The sequence below is a fragment of the Halichoeres trimaculatus genome, unplaced genomic scaffold (assembly GCF_033239565.1).
Source record: "Halichoeres trimaculatus isolate MK-OKI-2021-1 unplaced genomic scaffold, fHalTri1.1 fHalTri1_scaffold_16, whole genome shotgun sequence".
NCBI lineage: Eukaryota > Metazoa > Chordata > Actinopteri > Labriformes > Labridae > Halichoeres > Halichoeres trimaculatus.
Window position 1 is genome coordinate 4,129,717 of NW_027437194.1, and position 17,253 is coordinate 4,146,969.

A 17,253-nucleotide genomic window follows, 5' to 3' on the forward strand; every position below is an offset into this window, starting at 1 on the left:
ATGAGCAGAGTGACTGTACATGAGGACATCTAGCAGCTGCCACTGTCTGTCACAAACTCACACACACACACACACTCACACACACACACGCCAAGGCTGATCTGGTCCCTGGTGAACACAGAGCTCATGGCTGTCCCTGGCAGAAACACAAGGAGACGTACGTCGTAGAAACACAGGACTGTCTTTTTTACCTGCGATGGGAATCTAACGAACACGTTCAACAGAATCAGCTGATCTAAACACTGATCGCTTCAGAGCCAGGATGAAAGTGGCAGAAACAGTCTCAGATATCAGGATCCTCTTCCTTCTGGTTCTGGTCACCTCAACGTACGGGACACAAAGAGGTATGTAAGGTTCATATATGACTGAACTCAGTGAACTATCATCTCTGCTATCAGTTCCCTCCTCATATTATAACTATAACATGAATTCTTCAGCTCTCAAACAGGAGGAAAACTTCTCTTGTGCTAAGGACAATATGATACTTACTGTTGCAAACAGAAGTAATAAAAGCTAAAGAACAAGATACACGTTGTAGGAACATCTCTGCTATAAAAACATGAACGTATGTGAGTGATTACACTGCTAGAAGTGCAAGAAGATTTTTTTGTGTAGAATGAATGCTGCAACAATATACTTCAACCTTCAACAACTAGTGCTGAAAATTCACTAAGAGCCGAGTCTGAGACCTTCTGACTCATTCTACCCCTGAGGACAAAGAGGAGAAGGCTCAGATTAAGGGTCTCAGTGTTCCCTGAACAGATGAGTCTTCAGACATCTCTTAAAGTAGAAAGGGACTTTGTGGATGATATAGAGTTAGGTAATTCATTCCACCATTTGGGAACAACAGAGAAGAAGAGTCTGGCTAGAGATTTGGAGCTGCACTGGGCTGGGAGCACCAGGTGTATTTCACAACCAGGGGTGTAGACCTGGATGAGGGACCCCAGGTAGGCAGGAGCTGTTCTTGTTGATGTTTTGTAATCCAGAAGAAGAGCTTTGAGTTTGATTGGAGCTGCCACTGGAAGCCAGTGAAGAGATTAACAGCAGGGTGACGTGCTTTTTTGGGCTGGTTAAAGACCAGACGTGCTGCGCAAGGGCCTGTATCAGAAGCTGTGAGGCCTGTTGTGTAAGGTAGGGTCTGATCTTCCTGATTTTATAGAGGGCATATCCACAAGATCGAGCAATCAAGGCCACATGGACCTTAAAGGTCAGCTGGTCATCAACCAGGACACCCAGATTTCTGTCAGAGTTTGACGCACAAGTTGATTGGAATCAACCCGGACACTGATCTGTGGTTGAACTGAGGGACAAGCTGGATCTGAATTAGCTGAATCTGTGTGGAGTTATCAGCAAGACACGCTGATATCCGAGCTGAGACAGTTGTGTCGTCAAGTGGAAAGGACAGGAAAAGACAAGTGTCGTCAGCATAGCAGTGGTAGGAAAAGCCACAAGAGCAGATCACTGCGCTTAGTGAGGTGCAGAGGTGGGAGAACGTTATTATTTTGCAAGTCTCAAGTAAGTCTCAAGTCCTTAAACCCAAGTCTCGAGTAAAGACGTGCAAGTCCAAGTCCAGTCTTGAGTAAAGAGAAGACAAGTCAAGTCAAGTCTGAAGTCATAAGCTTAAGATTTTTGAGTCCTTTCAAGTCATAAGCACTTTTTTTAACCAAATAATATGTAACAATTTATATATGTAAATAATATATTAATATATGTTGGACTGGTTAACATTAGGTGTAAGGTGTTGTTACCAGTCCTTAACTTTAAGTTATGTGTTAAAGTTTCAGTCTTACTGAAAATTTCAAGTATTTTCAAGTCATCACGCTAAAGACAGAGTCAAGTCCCAAGTCACTGATGTCGAGGTCCAAGTCTAGTTGCAAGTCTTTGATTATATTGTCAAGTCGAGTCCAAAGTCATCAAAATTGTGACTTGAGTCTGACTCGCATCTAAGTCACATGATTCGAGTCCACACCTCTGGTGGGGTGGTGTATCAGGAGAAGAGTAGGGGACCAAGCACTGACCCCTGGGGAACCCCTGTTGATAAGCCATTATGGTGCCAACTACAGGCCTACTCTGTGTAAATGCAGATTTTTCTCTACGTTTTTGTGTTTTGGTGTGAATATTATGTGAACGAGGCCTGAGAATAATAAAAGTTACTATAAGAGTAATTCTGTGGTTAACATGAGAATAAAATTTCCTTATATTTCATTTTCCTCAACTTGTATCTTTTTGGAGTTGGGGACTGTAGCCTCTTTGTGTAACAGAAGTATGAACAACTTCAGAAACTGAGGGAAGTGAACAAACCATTAAAATATTGAGATTTTTTAAATGTGGAACGAAGGAATTACGTCTTTCCTTCATATCTGTCTCCTAGGTGGGAAACATGAATGCTCCTGAAACAGTGTCAAAGAGCTTTTGGTCAAACCTACATTCGATTAAATTGACAGGTGCCTCAATCATCTCTAACTCAGACATTCAAGTTGTTGTTGACAGGATTCCTTCAGTGATTTGGACCAAGGAGAAAGATACCATCCACATTCATTTCAGACTTTTGAGCCCTGACATACGACCCACAGCCCAGGTCGGCTGCCAAGCTCAGCCCAGCCCTGCAGCGACCCCACCTTGCTCCCCCAGCTACGATATCTAACCTGGCAGAATGTGCCAGCATCTAGACCAGCTGTCTCTGATCTGCAGCAGCATGTACTGTTCATCTGGACTCATAAAACATGTATTGTATGTCTGCTGGCCTGTGCATGTGACTCTTACATTTGGGACTCGTCTCACATGTCCTTAACTTTAGAGATGATGTACGATTGCAGTTTTCTGGTCACTTTTTATTTACTGGTACCAAGGCAGACTAACTCAGATGTCAGAAGTCAGATGTCTTGTGGTGCAGATAACACAGAAAGGTTCCCACTTTGTGTTGGGAGAGGGAACGGAGGGTTCCTAAGTGTGTTTACGACACCCCAGAGGATATAGCGAAGTGTAGGAAGGATGTAGATTTAGTCACATTTACACTACGCAGGCATGTCGACACCTTCTCCTTTTTCTCTCTATAGCCTGTTGGAGAGCAGGTTATCTTTGCACTTTGTATCCAGAGAAATTCAACCTCATTTTTTTTATTACAGAAGTTAAGGACAGATGTCAGACAGAGGACGCTACTCATTGCTTTTCTTCTGTCGCTAAAGTCTTCCACTGTTGGTTGTGTTGGTACAAGTGAAGACACTGCAAAAAAACTGAAATCTTATCAAGTGTTTTTGTCTTGTTTTCAGTACAAAATGTCTTTTTAGACTTAATATGAGCCACATTTAATGGAACAAGAGAAAAGTTACCTGTATTTATACATTATCTATCTATCTATCTATCTATCTATCTATCTATCTATCTATCTATCTATCTATCTATCTATCTATCTATCTATCTATCTATCTATCTATCTAAAACAAAAAAAAATCAAATTTCCAATTTAAAATTAGCTTTATAGGCACGTTTAAAAAAAAAAAAAAAGAAAAGAAAAAAGAAAAACAAAACCAATGATCAGTTAAAAAAAATAAAGAAAAAGAAAAATATTAACAATTAAACACATATTAAGATCAAAATGAGGAATGACATTAATCAAAAACAAAAAACATATATAAAAACAAAAAAACTTATAGAAAAACTCTGACAGGCTGCTCTCAGAGTTCGACTAAAACATACAAAAAAAAAATAAAAATAAGAAGAAAATGTCTTGTTTTGCTTTAAAGGCAGAGTCTGAAGGATTCTCCATAGAAAATAAAATCAAACTTTACAGGAATAATCCTGCTCGATCACCTCCCATGGGCCTCTTTACATGTGTGTCAGTGTCTGTGTCTGCCTTGAACCCCCTCCTCTGCCTGGATGTTGATGTTTTGATTGTGGCTGGATGTTTCTGGAATAATAAGTGTGTTTACATCAGCCAATCCCTCCTAAACGAGGGTGAAGCTTGGCTTGACTTTCACTCGCTTTCAGGAACTTGGAGAGCAGCATGGGATGAAGACTTCATGAAGACTTAAAAGCAATTCAGACCTGATTTTTGTCTTTAAAAAAAACAGAGAAAAAGACATTTCTCTGGGCTGACCTGTTGAATGTGGCTCATATCAGGTATAATAAGACAATTTCACTTAAAATAAGACAAAAACACTTGATAAAATGGTTGAAGGGAGAGAAGGTCAAACAACAGCCGACCCCCTCACAGACATCAAAATCCTCCGACGTGCCTGAAAACAGTGTTATTTATTTGTTTGCTCTTCTCTAACCACAGTGAAACTATTAAAGAAAGAAAACTATCTTGTCTGCAAGGGGCATGGCTTACTGTTAACAATTTGACTTGAAAGCATGGAAAAAACCTCGAGGACAAACCGAGAATCAAAGCAAACACCAGAGGAACCAAGGGGATGTTACAAGTTACAGGCTGCAGAGCAGGTCATGACTACATGGAGGGAAACTGAGCCGAAGGTTGATGATACAGAGTCTGAAAGAAAAAAATATATAATTCAGAGATGATACGATTAAGATTGAAGTGAGGAATATCTATTATTTGTTGGATACGCTGGAGCAACTGTGTATTCACTTCCAAACAAAACACATTTTTACAAATTGATGATAAACTGATGTCAGATTAGGGTGACAAATTCACAACAAACAGACACCACCACTATGCACCACATTACATGAGTAACAAGACAGCTACGCCATGAAAAGAAAACATTATGGTTTTCAGAAGCTATATTATGTAGCTTCTGTAAACATAGCATTTGCCTGTCATAGCATATGTAGCTGATGTAGCTCCTGAATGCAGCTTAACTTTCCAATCACTCATAAAACACAGCCCACTGCTATAGCTATAGCTATAGCTGTCACTATAGCACAATAGCTAGATTGTTATAGCCGTTGATTTCAGAATACAACAGAAACATGTTCAAAACATGGCTGATATTAACAAATAGTAGCAAAAGATTGGATACCTGATAAAAAAAAAAAATCCATATCATGGGAAATTTGTCAAACCCCTTGGTTTCCAGTGAGGTCTTAGTGTTTCTTAGTTTCAAGGGCTGTGTAGCTCTTCCTCTTGATCTTATGGTGAAGTGGGACACGACTTCACTTCATGTGCATGAGCAAAACCAGGGGCTAAGCAGTAGAATTTGGATTGCTTGTTCACACATTTGCTTTTTGTCACTTGTTAGTAAACACAACATTCTGACTCATCTCCTCTTCTAGGGCTCAGTGCCAGCGGCAGCACACACCTACAGCCCCTGACCGTGTCTACATGAACACATTCACTAGCCCAGCAGCTACCTGTAGCATCACGTTTCTAGGTGGGAGAGACTCAAGAGCCATGCACCTGACTTAGCATGTTAGCACAAGCTAATCACTGGTATTTGGCACATATCTGGTTAGCAGAACGCTAACTAGCGCCGCTCTTTGCCCCATGCTGCTCTCTAAGTTCCCTAAAGGAGTGAAAGTCAAGCCAAGCTTCACCCTTGTCAAGGAAAAAGCTTTATCTGTTTGACTTTGGTTGTGTTTTTCTTTCTCCGCTATCTTAGCCACTCTGATTAGCTTCTCCCACTTGCTAATCAACATGCAAAGTCACTTGTGCACTGGGCACTGTGTGATTGGCTGATGTAACCACGCTTAATCTTCTCCAGATTCAACTAAAACATCAACATCCAGGCAGATGAGAGGGTTTGAGGCAGACACAGATACTGACACACATGTATAGAGGCTCATAGGAGACGATTGTGCAGGAGTTTGATGTTGGTACCTTATATTTGTTAGCTGAAAAGAATCAACCATTGGAGAAATGATCACCAACTTCTTTTCAAGAGTACATGAGACAAGTCCAAAAACAAGTTGTTTTCCATCAAAGCTAACCTCTCCGAGAAGGAATCACTGACACCATCCAAATATTTTTTTGCGACTCGTGTTTACATCCATTCAGTCGTGTCATTAGCCTGGCTAAAATTAACACACAGGCATGAAATCAAAAACCAAACCAGGTACTGAATAGATTCTTCGTCGTCCTTTGACCTTGGCTAAAATTGCCTCCCAGTGTTTAAAACCGAGGATTAACCTCATGTCAGGCTTTCCGTTTGATTTACAGGAGCTCTCCTCACAAGCCAAACGGCAACAGTGACCTTGGGTGGGGGGTGTTAGGGTGAATGTTTGCTACGCTATTGTGAAATCTTTGTTTCACAAGAATCAAAACAAGCACAGTGTCTTCAGATCATGATCATTTCCTGTTCTCTTTTTTTCTTTCTTTCTCACTCTCTCCTTTGGTTTTTCTCCAGCTTTGTTCTTGCCCCTGTTTTCTATTTCGCCTCTTCCTCCCCTCAGTTCATAAAAAGTTTAACGTGAGCCTGATGTCTCTGATCTGCTTCCATATAAAAGCAGTTACTGCCTCACCCCTGCTACTTCCATCTTTCTTCCATTCCTCCCTGGCTTTTCTGCATGTCTTTAATTTGACTCCCTTTTCTTTTCTTCCTCCAGAGTGAATTCTTAAACACAGACTGTCTTTCCCTTTACCTCAGTCTGACGTCTGAAAATAATCAACCTCTTCATGATGTAGTTAAAGTAAACATAAATCACACCTGTGCTCTGTTTTTTATACATCGTGCAGTTTATCAGATGGTTTAATAGTTTCTCTATTAGCTGTATAAAGAACTGGTGATTTGCCTCCTTTCATTTTAACAAAGACCACCTGTTGAAATGAGATAAATCAGAATATAACTGCATTAAAATTCACCTTTAAGGCAGGGGTGCTCAACATGGGGTTCGCTGCCCTGAGGGGGTCCGTGGAGGTACTGCAGGGGGTCTGTGACATTGTCGGTGAATTTTTTTGTATTTTCAAATATTATGTTTGCTTACATTTAAATTAAAAATGCCCATTTGAACAGTTTGTACACTGGATTGTCATGTTTTTGACAAACAGTGTTGACATTAGCATTGGTATCAGTTGACAAGTTATGTTTGTAAATGACAGTTGCAAAACCACTCATCGTACCTTTCAAATATTTCTAGTAAAAATACAAATGCCCCATAACAAGGTCAATTCATACATGGTACAAAGCCCGTTATAAAACACAATTCAATATAGCAGGTATAGTAATAATACAGTAATTAAATATATATACATTTGAAATGTTTGATTATTCTATTGGGTTTTTATTCCATCTTTTCTTGCACTGTAGTTGTGATTTTGTTTCTATATTTTCTCTGTGAAGCACCTTGTGATTCTGTTTTATGAAAGATATGGTATTACAGTTTTTCTCCATTGGTTTGGCTCATTTCTTGAAACAGAAATTACATTCTCAAAACTCCAAGATCATTTGGCAAAACAGTCCTACAGTTCAGCACAACACCATTGCAAAACTGCTCACTCATGCTTCAAAGCTAAACTCATTTCCCATTCAAAAAGCCAGTGCCACCAAAAATGCAAAGATCTTGCTCAGTTGCTTTGGCTCATTTCTTGAAACAGACTGAACATTCCCAACACTCTTGGTGCCTTTGCTCAAAATAACCTGGATTGATCAGCATAACACCATGGTTCATCTGCAAAAAACTGATATAGCTCCCAGAACAGTTCAGTTATGTGTCAAAACCAAATTTCTGTCTCATAGAAACAGTCAGTGCCTCCAAAACGCATCATCCTTTTGGTTTTGTGTGAGCACTGCAGTCAAATGTTTAGATGTTTTGTCACTATGGCAGATAACCAATGAAATATCCCTCATGTCCACCTCTCAGTCTGAGCCCTGTCCTTCATTGGCAAAGGTTACTGTACTCATTTTTTGTCTATCTAACAGAATACAGTTATATAAAAAGCAGGGGAAAAATGGGGGAAAAAAGACTTGAAAAACTGTGGTAAATCTAGGCTAACTGTGCTAGCTGTCGGCTACCCGTACTTTGTCTTCTGCAAAATTAAACAAAAGCATAGTTATGTTGTGAACAATCACCCTGTAGTTTTGAGGTTTGTCTGTGTCATTTTGGGAAGGTAATTTCTAATTCAAGAAATGAGCCAAACCAATGGAGAAAAACTATAAATAAGATTTACTTATTTATTTACTCAACATAGTAAGTGTTCCCTGGTCTGAAAAACATTAAAGGCAAGGCAAGTTTATTTATGCAGCACATTTCAGCAAGGCAATTCAAAGTGCTTCACAGACAGAACATATTAAAAGAAAACAATTAAAAATCAATTAAAAAGCTGATTGAAAATAATGAGATACAATAGAACAAAATAAAATAATAATAATAAAAAAGTTAAAACAGATTTTTAAAAAAGATTTTAAGATAAGTGTCACAGTGGAGAGTGGCAGAATTGTGCTTTAAAAAAATTAAAAATTAAAATGAATTGTTAAAATGCTCTAATAAAAGGCAGCTGCAAAAAAAGGTGAGTCTTCAACCTGGATTTTAAGGAGCAGAGCATTTCAGCAGACCTGATCCAGATGACCTTTTTTTTGTTGTTGTTGTTTTGTCACATAGCGCCTCGGATCATCACTTTATTAGAGACGGTGGATGTTCTGTTGGATCATAATGCCACTTTCATCTGTGAGGTGGAGTCCCGGCCTCCTGCTGAAATCACCTGGACCAAGAATAACCAGCAGATAATGTAAGCACTAACTCTGATCTGCCATTCAACTGGCATCTCTTTACATTTTAAGAACGTAAATGTTAAGATCTATCCACCACACATCAACACTCCGCAATTTTATTTTCACCTTTTTTCTGTTACTTTTGTCCAACCAGGTACTATGACCCTCGATACATCACCAGAGAGCAGAGACAGATGTTAATCATCCCTCGTGTGAGGGACACAGACAATGGAGAGTACTGCTGCATCGCAAGTAACGGTATTGGAGAGCCTGCCAAGAGCTGTGGAGCGCTGCAGCTGAAGATGAGTAAGTCTGTTTGGGGCTGGATGGTCTTTTTCTTTTCATTTACAGACGATAAATTTTATTTTCTAATGTCTTTATTTACCGTTAGAGCCGCAGATCAAACGCCACCCCACCAACGTGACTCTTCTGGTGGAGTCCAAAGCGGTCCTTCCCTGTGTCACTCTTGGAAACCCCAAACCTGATGTGACCTGGTTAAAAGATGACGAACTTATCAAGGTAAACTCTTGTTTTCATTCAACCACAAGAAGGAAAATGTTGGAAAAGTTTTGTCAACAAGAATAGAAGAGCCTTCATAAAGTTTTACAAAATAAATTTCAAAAAAACTGATAGAAATCATTGTCACTATCTTTTTAATCTCTGCTAGATCACAGACCGTGTCACCATTCTTGACTACGGCGCTCTGAAGATCCATAACATACAGAAGGAGGATGCTGGACAGTATCGCTGCGTGGCCAGAAACAGCTTCGGTTTGGCCTTTTCAAAGCCTGTGACCATCGAGGTCCAGGGTACGTCTGTAGCTGTGGTTTAATCTTTGCCCAGCGTGCTCATACCAAGCTCTGAAACAGAGGAACAGATCTGGTTGTTGTTGATTTCAAACTTTTCGTGTTGGTGTTTTGTGTGCTCAGCCCCGGCACGAATCCTCCGGGTTCCTAAGGAGAAGAGGGTGGCATATGGCAGCCAGATTTCCTTGGAGTGCAACGCCACTGGAAATCCAATCCCCACCATCACCTGGCTGGAAAACGGGAATACTGTGAGTGTTCAGGTTCACTGTGTGAGGACGGGGTTTGATCTTTAGGAGATGTAGCTTTCTGATGCTTACACTTGAAGTTGACAGCGTCATAACTCGTATACAGTACGGCTCGATCGAGGTCAAGAGGAGTATTAAGGGTGTAAAAGTTACAGTTTATAGCTGAAGCTTCAGTCTTCTTTCCATGTAACACTCTCTTTATGTACAAAAATGTCACATTCTTGTGTGCATCCTTTACATTGGCATTGCTGTTAACCAACACATCCACCAGGGGGAGCAGCCAGGAGTCAAAAGTTTATGACAACAAACTCAGAAACAAACATGGCAACTCTGGAGGAGGTATTGCTTGTGTACCTATGTATAAAAGACAAAAACAGAGGCAGTGTTGTAGGAAACGGTGGTTGGTGAGGCTCTTAAATACATTGTGAAAGTTCCGCCATTGTCATTTCTGTTTCCTGTCTCACTAAGCTTTGTATTGGGCAGTAACATCAGCATTGCCTTCATGGTTTCTGGTAGGGCTGGGGCTATATACTTTTCTCCTGATTCGATTCTTTTACAATTTTTGGTTTGCCGATTCAATTTGAACTGGGAGTCTTCGATATTTCTGATTTTTGAGATTTTTAGTTTGCTTTTTTTCAAACCAGACCAAGTGAAAAAGTCCAATGATGATAATAATGAAAGTCTACCTACTATGTCAGGAGCCATATTTTCTCCAAAAATGAACATCACATCTGAGTCAGTTTTTAGGATTTATTCAGGGGAAGACAAGACTAAAATAAAGGATTTAAATCAAAAGAAAAAGATTTTTGAATAAAAATAAAAATATAAAAAAATAAATTAATTAATTAAAAGAAGGAAAAAATAAATAAATAAATAGATAAATAAATAAATCAATGAATAAATAAATAAATAAATAAATAAAAATTACGATTTAATATCATTAAACAAAAAATCCTGATACTACAATACATTGACCAGGTGCTTTAAATGTCTCTGAGAATACTTCCCTGTTGTTCACAGTGGTCGACTTTAGCTCAAACATCACTCAGGACTTAAAAAAGTCAACCATACTTCCATCACGTAGCTGACATTGTAGCACATTGTCAGCTGGGAAAGCCACGGTCTATTACAGTCTGATGAAATTCAGACATGAAGTTCTTACACATAGTGGAGACAAATCGGTCCAGTTATATTTACAAGTCTGAATGCTGAGAGGAGCCAAAGACAGTTGTTTTCTGTACCGAGTCATTCCAGTTTCTACTGATTATGGTAGAATCATGTAGAACCACGTGCATGCTTTGTTCATAACACAGGCTGTAATCAACTCATTGAACCTTTCTGTCTCCTTCACACCTAAACACACACACACACGCCCGTGAGAGAGATTGACGTGGGATCAGTGATATAAACAGCAGAGGAATTCTCATTATGATGACAGAGGATTGAAGAGCTCTCCTTCCAGTTAGCCGCTGATTCACAGTGTGATCAGCTTTAATTAGAGTGAGCGCAGAGATTTTTAAGGTGTTGAATGGTTTTTGTGATGTAAGGACTCTGGCTTGTTGTTCAGCGCGGTCAGTCCTCAGAGATGGGAGGGCTGGTGTTGATCAGAATATCAAAAAAAGATGTAACTGAAAAAAGCTTGTGGGCCTTTTCTGTGTCTTCTAGAGACCTTAAATATCATTTGGATTTTTTTTCTTTAAACTACAGTTTAAAGGATCATGAAATAGTCTCCCTTCTAGATACATCCCTGATTTTAACCCACACTATAAAATGAGATTATCACCACTAATATAGGTTATTTCTAAATGCTACTTTGTAGCTTCCTGATAAAGTCAAGCAGGACTGAATTGGTTTATGGCACATCTTAGTATATATGACAACGCCACGCTTGCTGACAAAGTTAAGTAGTTAGAAAAGAGATTTAGTTTTTCACTGCTGAAAACCATTTCTGTGATTTATTTTGTGGTGATGGTGGATACTGGAGCCTAACTGTCAGACAGAAAAAGGACAGAAGAAACACTCCAAAAACTGAATTCTTATGAAGTGTTTTTGTCTTATTTTTAGTAAAAAAAATGTCTTTTTAGACTTAATGAGCCAAATACACCTGACCAGTCCGGAAAAAATGTCTAATTTCAAGTTATTCAAAAACCAAAATGAGGTCCGAATTACTTGTGACAAGTTGAAAAAAATCTGCCAATGGAACAAGAGAAAAGTTAGTTGTATCAAGACATTAATCTAGTTTTAAGCAATTTTTCTGGCATATTTTTTGTACTCATTGGAATTTTTTTTTTTCTTGTTTCAAGCAAATCAGACCTCATTTTTTGTTTGAAAATAACTTGAAACAAGACATTTTTTTCTGGACAGATAAGTTGAATCTGGCTCATGTCAAGTGTAATAAGACAATTCTTGCTTAAAGTGAGACAAAAACACTTGATAAGATTTCAGTTTTTTTGCAGTGAAGCTCAACAGGAGAGAGACAGAGCACGAGCTGAAGGCTAAAAGGGCTAAACTGTTTGTGATAATGTCCACTCCAACCCACCATGAAATAAAAAGTGAGGTTATGTTAGCTCTGATTGGCAGGACATAACCAGGATTCACTAACGTTACATATTATGAATACATCTCACAGCACCGGGCTGTCAGTAGAGCTACATATGGATGGCTACTAAAGTACTGTATGAACTGACAGTTAGCTCTTTGACACGTTAGCCTACGGATACATCTGAGCACCAGGCTGCCGATAGCACTACATCTAGCTGGCTACTGGCGTATGGTACAAACTTACGTTTGCCTATTGTCACGTTTTAAACAACAGCCCTGCACACAGGGTTCCCGCGGATCCTTGAAAAGTCTTAAAAGGCATTGAATTCATAATTCTAAAAATAAGGCCTGAATGGGCATTAAAAAGTCTTAAATCCAAATTTCAAAAGTCTTAAAAATTTAAACACATTGGTAAGATTTATGTTAGTTTGAAGTAAAAAATAATATTAAGTAACATTTATCTATTTTACTAAATAATTTCCTGAATTACTCTCGTGGCAATATGGCGTAATCACAATAGCGGAACCAACAAAACGGTGATGTAGTTACACCAGGAACTTTTAAAGCAGACGCATGTCTTGGTTCTACTTAGGGTGCCTGAAGAGAGAAAAAAATGAGGAAAAATTGGCCAAAAAAATCCAAAAGTGGCTTAGGAAAATTGATTATGGCAGCAAAACTGAGGATTAAATTTGAAATTAAATTTCAAAAACCATGCAAAAAATTCCAAAAATGGTTGTGACAGTGGATGGGGGCAAAATAGGCATAAAGTCAGAAAAATTGGGGTTAAAAAAAAGGTAAAAAGTGATGTTTTATGTAAAATTAACATTGGGTTAAAATTGCCTCTAACCCAGGTAATTCATGGGGTGTTTTTGTTTGTTAGTTTTGTTTGTTTCAATTATAGTTCGTTGTGGACTTGTTTTTAAATTTGATTTCCAACGTCATTAAAAAAGTCTTGAAAAGTCTTAAATTTAACTTGCCTTGAGCCGTAGGAACCCTGTTCATACCTGTACTGATAAATACCTTACGTCATCACGTTGTATCTGGTAAAAAGTTGACTTGAACAAAGAAAATTTGTTGCAAAACAAACACATGCGACATCTTTGCGACAGTGTGTGTGACACTCTGGGCCAGAAGGTGGCGCTGCAGTATAATTAAAACAGATCCTCCTCACTGCATCTCTCAAAACCAACACTTTTTACCAGGAAGTAGACCTTTTTATGTGCGCTCTGGAGGCAGACATACACCACATAATGTCTGGATGTTTTACAGTCCTGGGTGCTGGCTACAACGTGATTACAGTCCCATAACGCTTGTAAACAGCGTGTGTGTATGTGCGTGTAAGTGTTGATTAAAATGACTGCGTGAGCTGCTTTTCTGGCAGCTCGTTGAGGTCATTAATTTCAGCGTGGCTGGAACAAGCTTGTCCTACAACAGGCGTGGTCTCACACAGCTTCAAATATAGACACACACACACTCCTCTTCAGCACCCTGACTCACACACAGACTGCAGCCGGCCACATAAATCATTTCCAAATACTCATGCAAGTGTGAATACACGGACTAAAACTAACCAAACACATCCATCAGACAACATCTGTCTGGTGCGAATACCAGGGAATTTTTAAATCTCTGAAGCTGTGAGGAGTGGTTATGTTACTGCCACGTTTGTATACGCTTAATTCATCAACTCAACACCACGAGACCATTAAATGATCAGTGTGTGAGCTCTTTACACTTTATATTTTCAACATTTCTTGGCCAGCTTTGAAAGGATATTTCTCCTATATATAATCAGCTCTAATCCGCTCACTTTAAGTGTTTTCTCACAAATCAATATCACATTAACAGTTTGTATTCAGAGAAAGATTTCCACTCTGTCTTAATTAACAACTCAGTTTTGTATTTGTATGATCATCTGGTTGATGTTGGTTTAATGAGAGCAGCCCTGTGCTTGTTTTATATTGATAAAACTCATCTGTGTGACCTGATCTGAGTCACTTTAACAGGAAAATACCTAAACCAGTGGCTTTTTCCACTGGGCTCTGCTTGATACTGGTAACAAAAGTGGTTTCTTTGATTTGATTTCTTTCATTCTGTTGAAAAATAAAAAATTTAAACAAAAAAAAAAATTACACAAATGAATGAAAAGGGAGTAGAAAGATGGAAGGTTGTTGTTATGTCTGCCCCTGCTCTCGCAAAATAATATTTACAAATCATCTAGCGTAAAAGAAAAGAAAAGAAAAGAAAAGAAAAGAAAAGAAATAGAAATAAATAAAAAAACTCTGTTTACTTCCCTTATTTCTACAAAAAAAGGAAATTAAAAATAAATAAATAAAATAATAATAAATTAATATTTTTATTTTAAAAATGCACATTTTAGCTCAACACTTCCTATATTTTCTTAGTATTTTCTAGCAAACTTGATAATCTGACATGATTCTGTTTACCCGAAAATTAATTTTGCAGGCTGACCCATAGACTGTTTAAAAAAAAAAAAAAAAATTGACGTCATCTTGCGCGGCTTGAGGTGAGGTCACCACAAAAACTGCTCCCCCTGGTGGCTGGCTGCAGTATAGGTAAAAAAAATCCATCTCCCCAGTCATTCCAGATGGGCTAAGGTCAAACTTTAAAAAATTAATACACCTGGTAGAAATGTTTCTCACGTCTGATTGTTGTGGTGATTTGGAGGTATTATTTGGCTGCCTTGTATTCAAGTTCTATTTTTTCTGAAAAGTTTTGTGTTCATGAGTTAGTAGAGTTTAAAAATAAGGTTTTACATCACTTTTTACATTCTATATACAGTCTATGAGCTGACCTTACAATCTTTACAAAGTGAGCTTGAAATTTATGCTTCATGTTGGTTTCATTTCTTGAACAAAGTGCTGATGCTGTTTGTGACCATGCTACCTGCTAACTGCTAAGCCAAACGTTAAGTGATTGTCGGCTGAGGGTCACCAGTTAAAAGGGTCACACTTAACGTTGAAACACCAACAAGTGCTGATATTCTAAATCCAGTTTTTACTTTGTGTTTCATGCAAAGGTTGGTTTCTGGATGAAGTTATGGGATTTGTTTACCATCACCATTTACCATTTACCATTTAATTGTTGTTATTTTGGTAAAAAGTGTGTTTTTGGTGGTTATACCCTCACATAGCTTCAACAACCATTAATGTTTACACGAGATCGTAAAATCAAAAGCAAAAGCAAATTAAAAAACAGTTACTTTATTTTGTCTCCTTAATGTCAATACTCTTGCCGTATTTTGCTTTATTTTGTATGGAATACTTGGAAGTGTTATTGCATGATACCACATTTTTCTCTTTTGTTTTCCTTTTGTTTTTTATTGTCTTCAGATCTCAGGTGCATCAGTCGAGGAGACTCTGACAGGAGAGGTCATCCTGTCGGTTCTTCGAGTGACAGTGAATAAGCCGGCTCTCTATACATGTTTGGCCTCCAACAGACACAGCGCAGGAGCTAACACCGTGAAGGCAACTGCAAGAGTCACTGTGGCAGGTAGAGACATACTTAGTACTCAGGCTCCAGGATTAATTGTTAAAAGATCATGATCTCGATTCCCACACTGCAAAAGAAGCATTAGCTTCATTCTAATGTATATGGGAAATTGCATTGTTATGTTAGCTTTTAGCATGCATCAACAAAACTTCAGTTTTAAAGCAGAATTTCAACTTTCATCACAGAAACATATCACAGTCAGTCTTTGTAAAAAAAATACTGACAACTCTAAATTGTCAAAATACAACAGGTAAATGTTTTCAGACAGGAAGAGAGGAGAAAAGTTATCGCAGACTCATGGCTGACTTCATAACAATAACTCAAAGCAGACACTAGACAGTCTACTAAGGTCGGCAAAATATAACAAAACAATACATTGATGTCATCTAGGGTCAAAGATTTCCAGATAATTGTTATTATTAGGATAATGTCATATTTAACTATAAACTCAATAAAATGTGACAGAAAACCTGTAAAGCTACTTTTAGTGCACAGAAAATCCACAGGAGGAACTGACAAGGAAATCATTAAAGAATCAGATTGATAATGACAATTTGAATGTCCTTTTTTTCTTTTCTTAAAGTTCATCAGTGCAATTAACATTTTGTGAAAAATTCCTGCCAGAGAATTGTGATCTCAAATTTAAGCAGAAATATCCCGACTGACATTTTTGCCTGTATCATGCAGCTCTACTCTATACCTCACTGTACAGTAGTCTAAAAATCAGTAGCCTTAACAAATGGTCAGAGACAGTCACATCGCTATCTCAGGGGGTTTGTGCTAATAGGCCTGTTGCTATGCTAACTGTTGAGTTAGCTGTGCTTTGTGTGTCTTCAGCTGCCTGCTGTCCCCCATTTGGTTGATACCACAACCACAAACACATGACCACAGACACCTAAAAAAACACACACCCCTCCTCCCTGACCACACACACACACACACACACACACACACAGGCTACCCCTCAGTAACCCTCACAGCTAGCTATGAGCTGCTGAGAGAAGCATCATGATTCTTTCTCTGTTCCTACAAAAACTGATTCTTGTCTTTCCTCCTCTCCTCCTTTGTACATCTCCCTTTTTCTCGTCTCTTCTCCTGCTTTTGTTTCTCCAACCGACGTTTTCTGGATACTGCCACTTCCCCATAGAATGGAGGTAAGACATGATCCTTGTACTTACACACTACTTCTGCTCCGCCTGTTTGTAGAAACTGAGGGCTATAAGTTGCTTTGGGTTTACACTGACAATGCATCTTAGCTGTCAGCTAACCGACAGCGCCCAGAGGGAGTCAGAGTGCCGTCATCCCTATGGTAAGAGCTGAATCTGAACTTTGCTGAACCACAACAGAAAACCCAGTCCCCACATCTGGAGCATGTGTTTGGAGAGGAGGAGGAGGACAGGGAGGAAGTGAATGAGTTTCATAGGGGAGGAAGAGGAAATGTAGGCCCTTCAGAAGCCTGATGAGAAAATCTGGGGTAAAAATAAAGAAACCTTAAGATACAGAGAGCAGGTCAGCCACCAAAAGGATCACGCTCCTCGGTTA

General features: G+C 38.8%; 1 protein-coding gene across 1 annotated transcript in view; it reads left to right on the plus strand.

Moving 5' to 3' along the window:
• The first annotated feature begins 248 nt into the window (after window positions 1–248).
• The window catches only part of musk (muscle, skeletal, receptor tyrosine kinase), a 40,924-nt gene continuing 23,919 nt past the window's right edge, over window positions 249–17,253 (plus strand). The window contains exons 1-8 of the mRNA XM_074690949.1: window positions 249–344; window positions 8,497–8,623; window positions 8,761–8,912; window positions 8,998–9,125; window positions 9,274–9,415; window positions 9,536–9,660; window positions 15,552–15,711; window positions 16,859–16,865. Coding sequence (XP_074547050.1) covers window positions 263–344; window positions 8,497–8,623; window positions 8,761–8,912; window positions 8,998–9,125; window positions 9,274–9,415; window positions 9,536–9,660; window positions 15,552–15,711; window positions 16,859–16,865 — 923 coding nt within the window. The 5' untranslated portion in view covers window positions 249–262. The remainder of the gene's footprint in view (window positions 345–8,496; window positions 8,624–8,760; window positions 8,913–8,997; window positions 9,126–9,273; window positions 9,416–9,535; window positions 9,661–15,551; window positions 15,712–16,858; window positions 16,866–17,253) is intronic.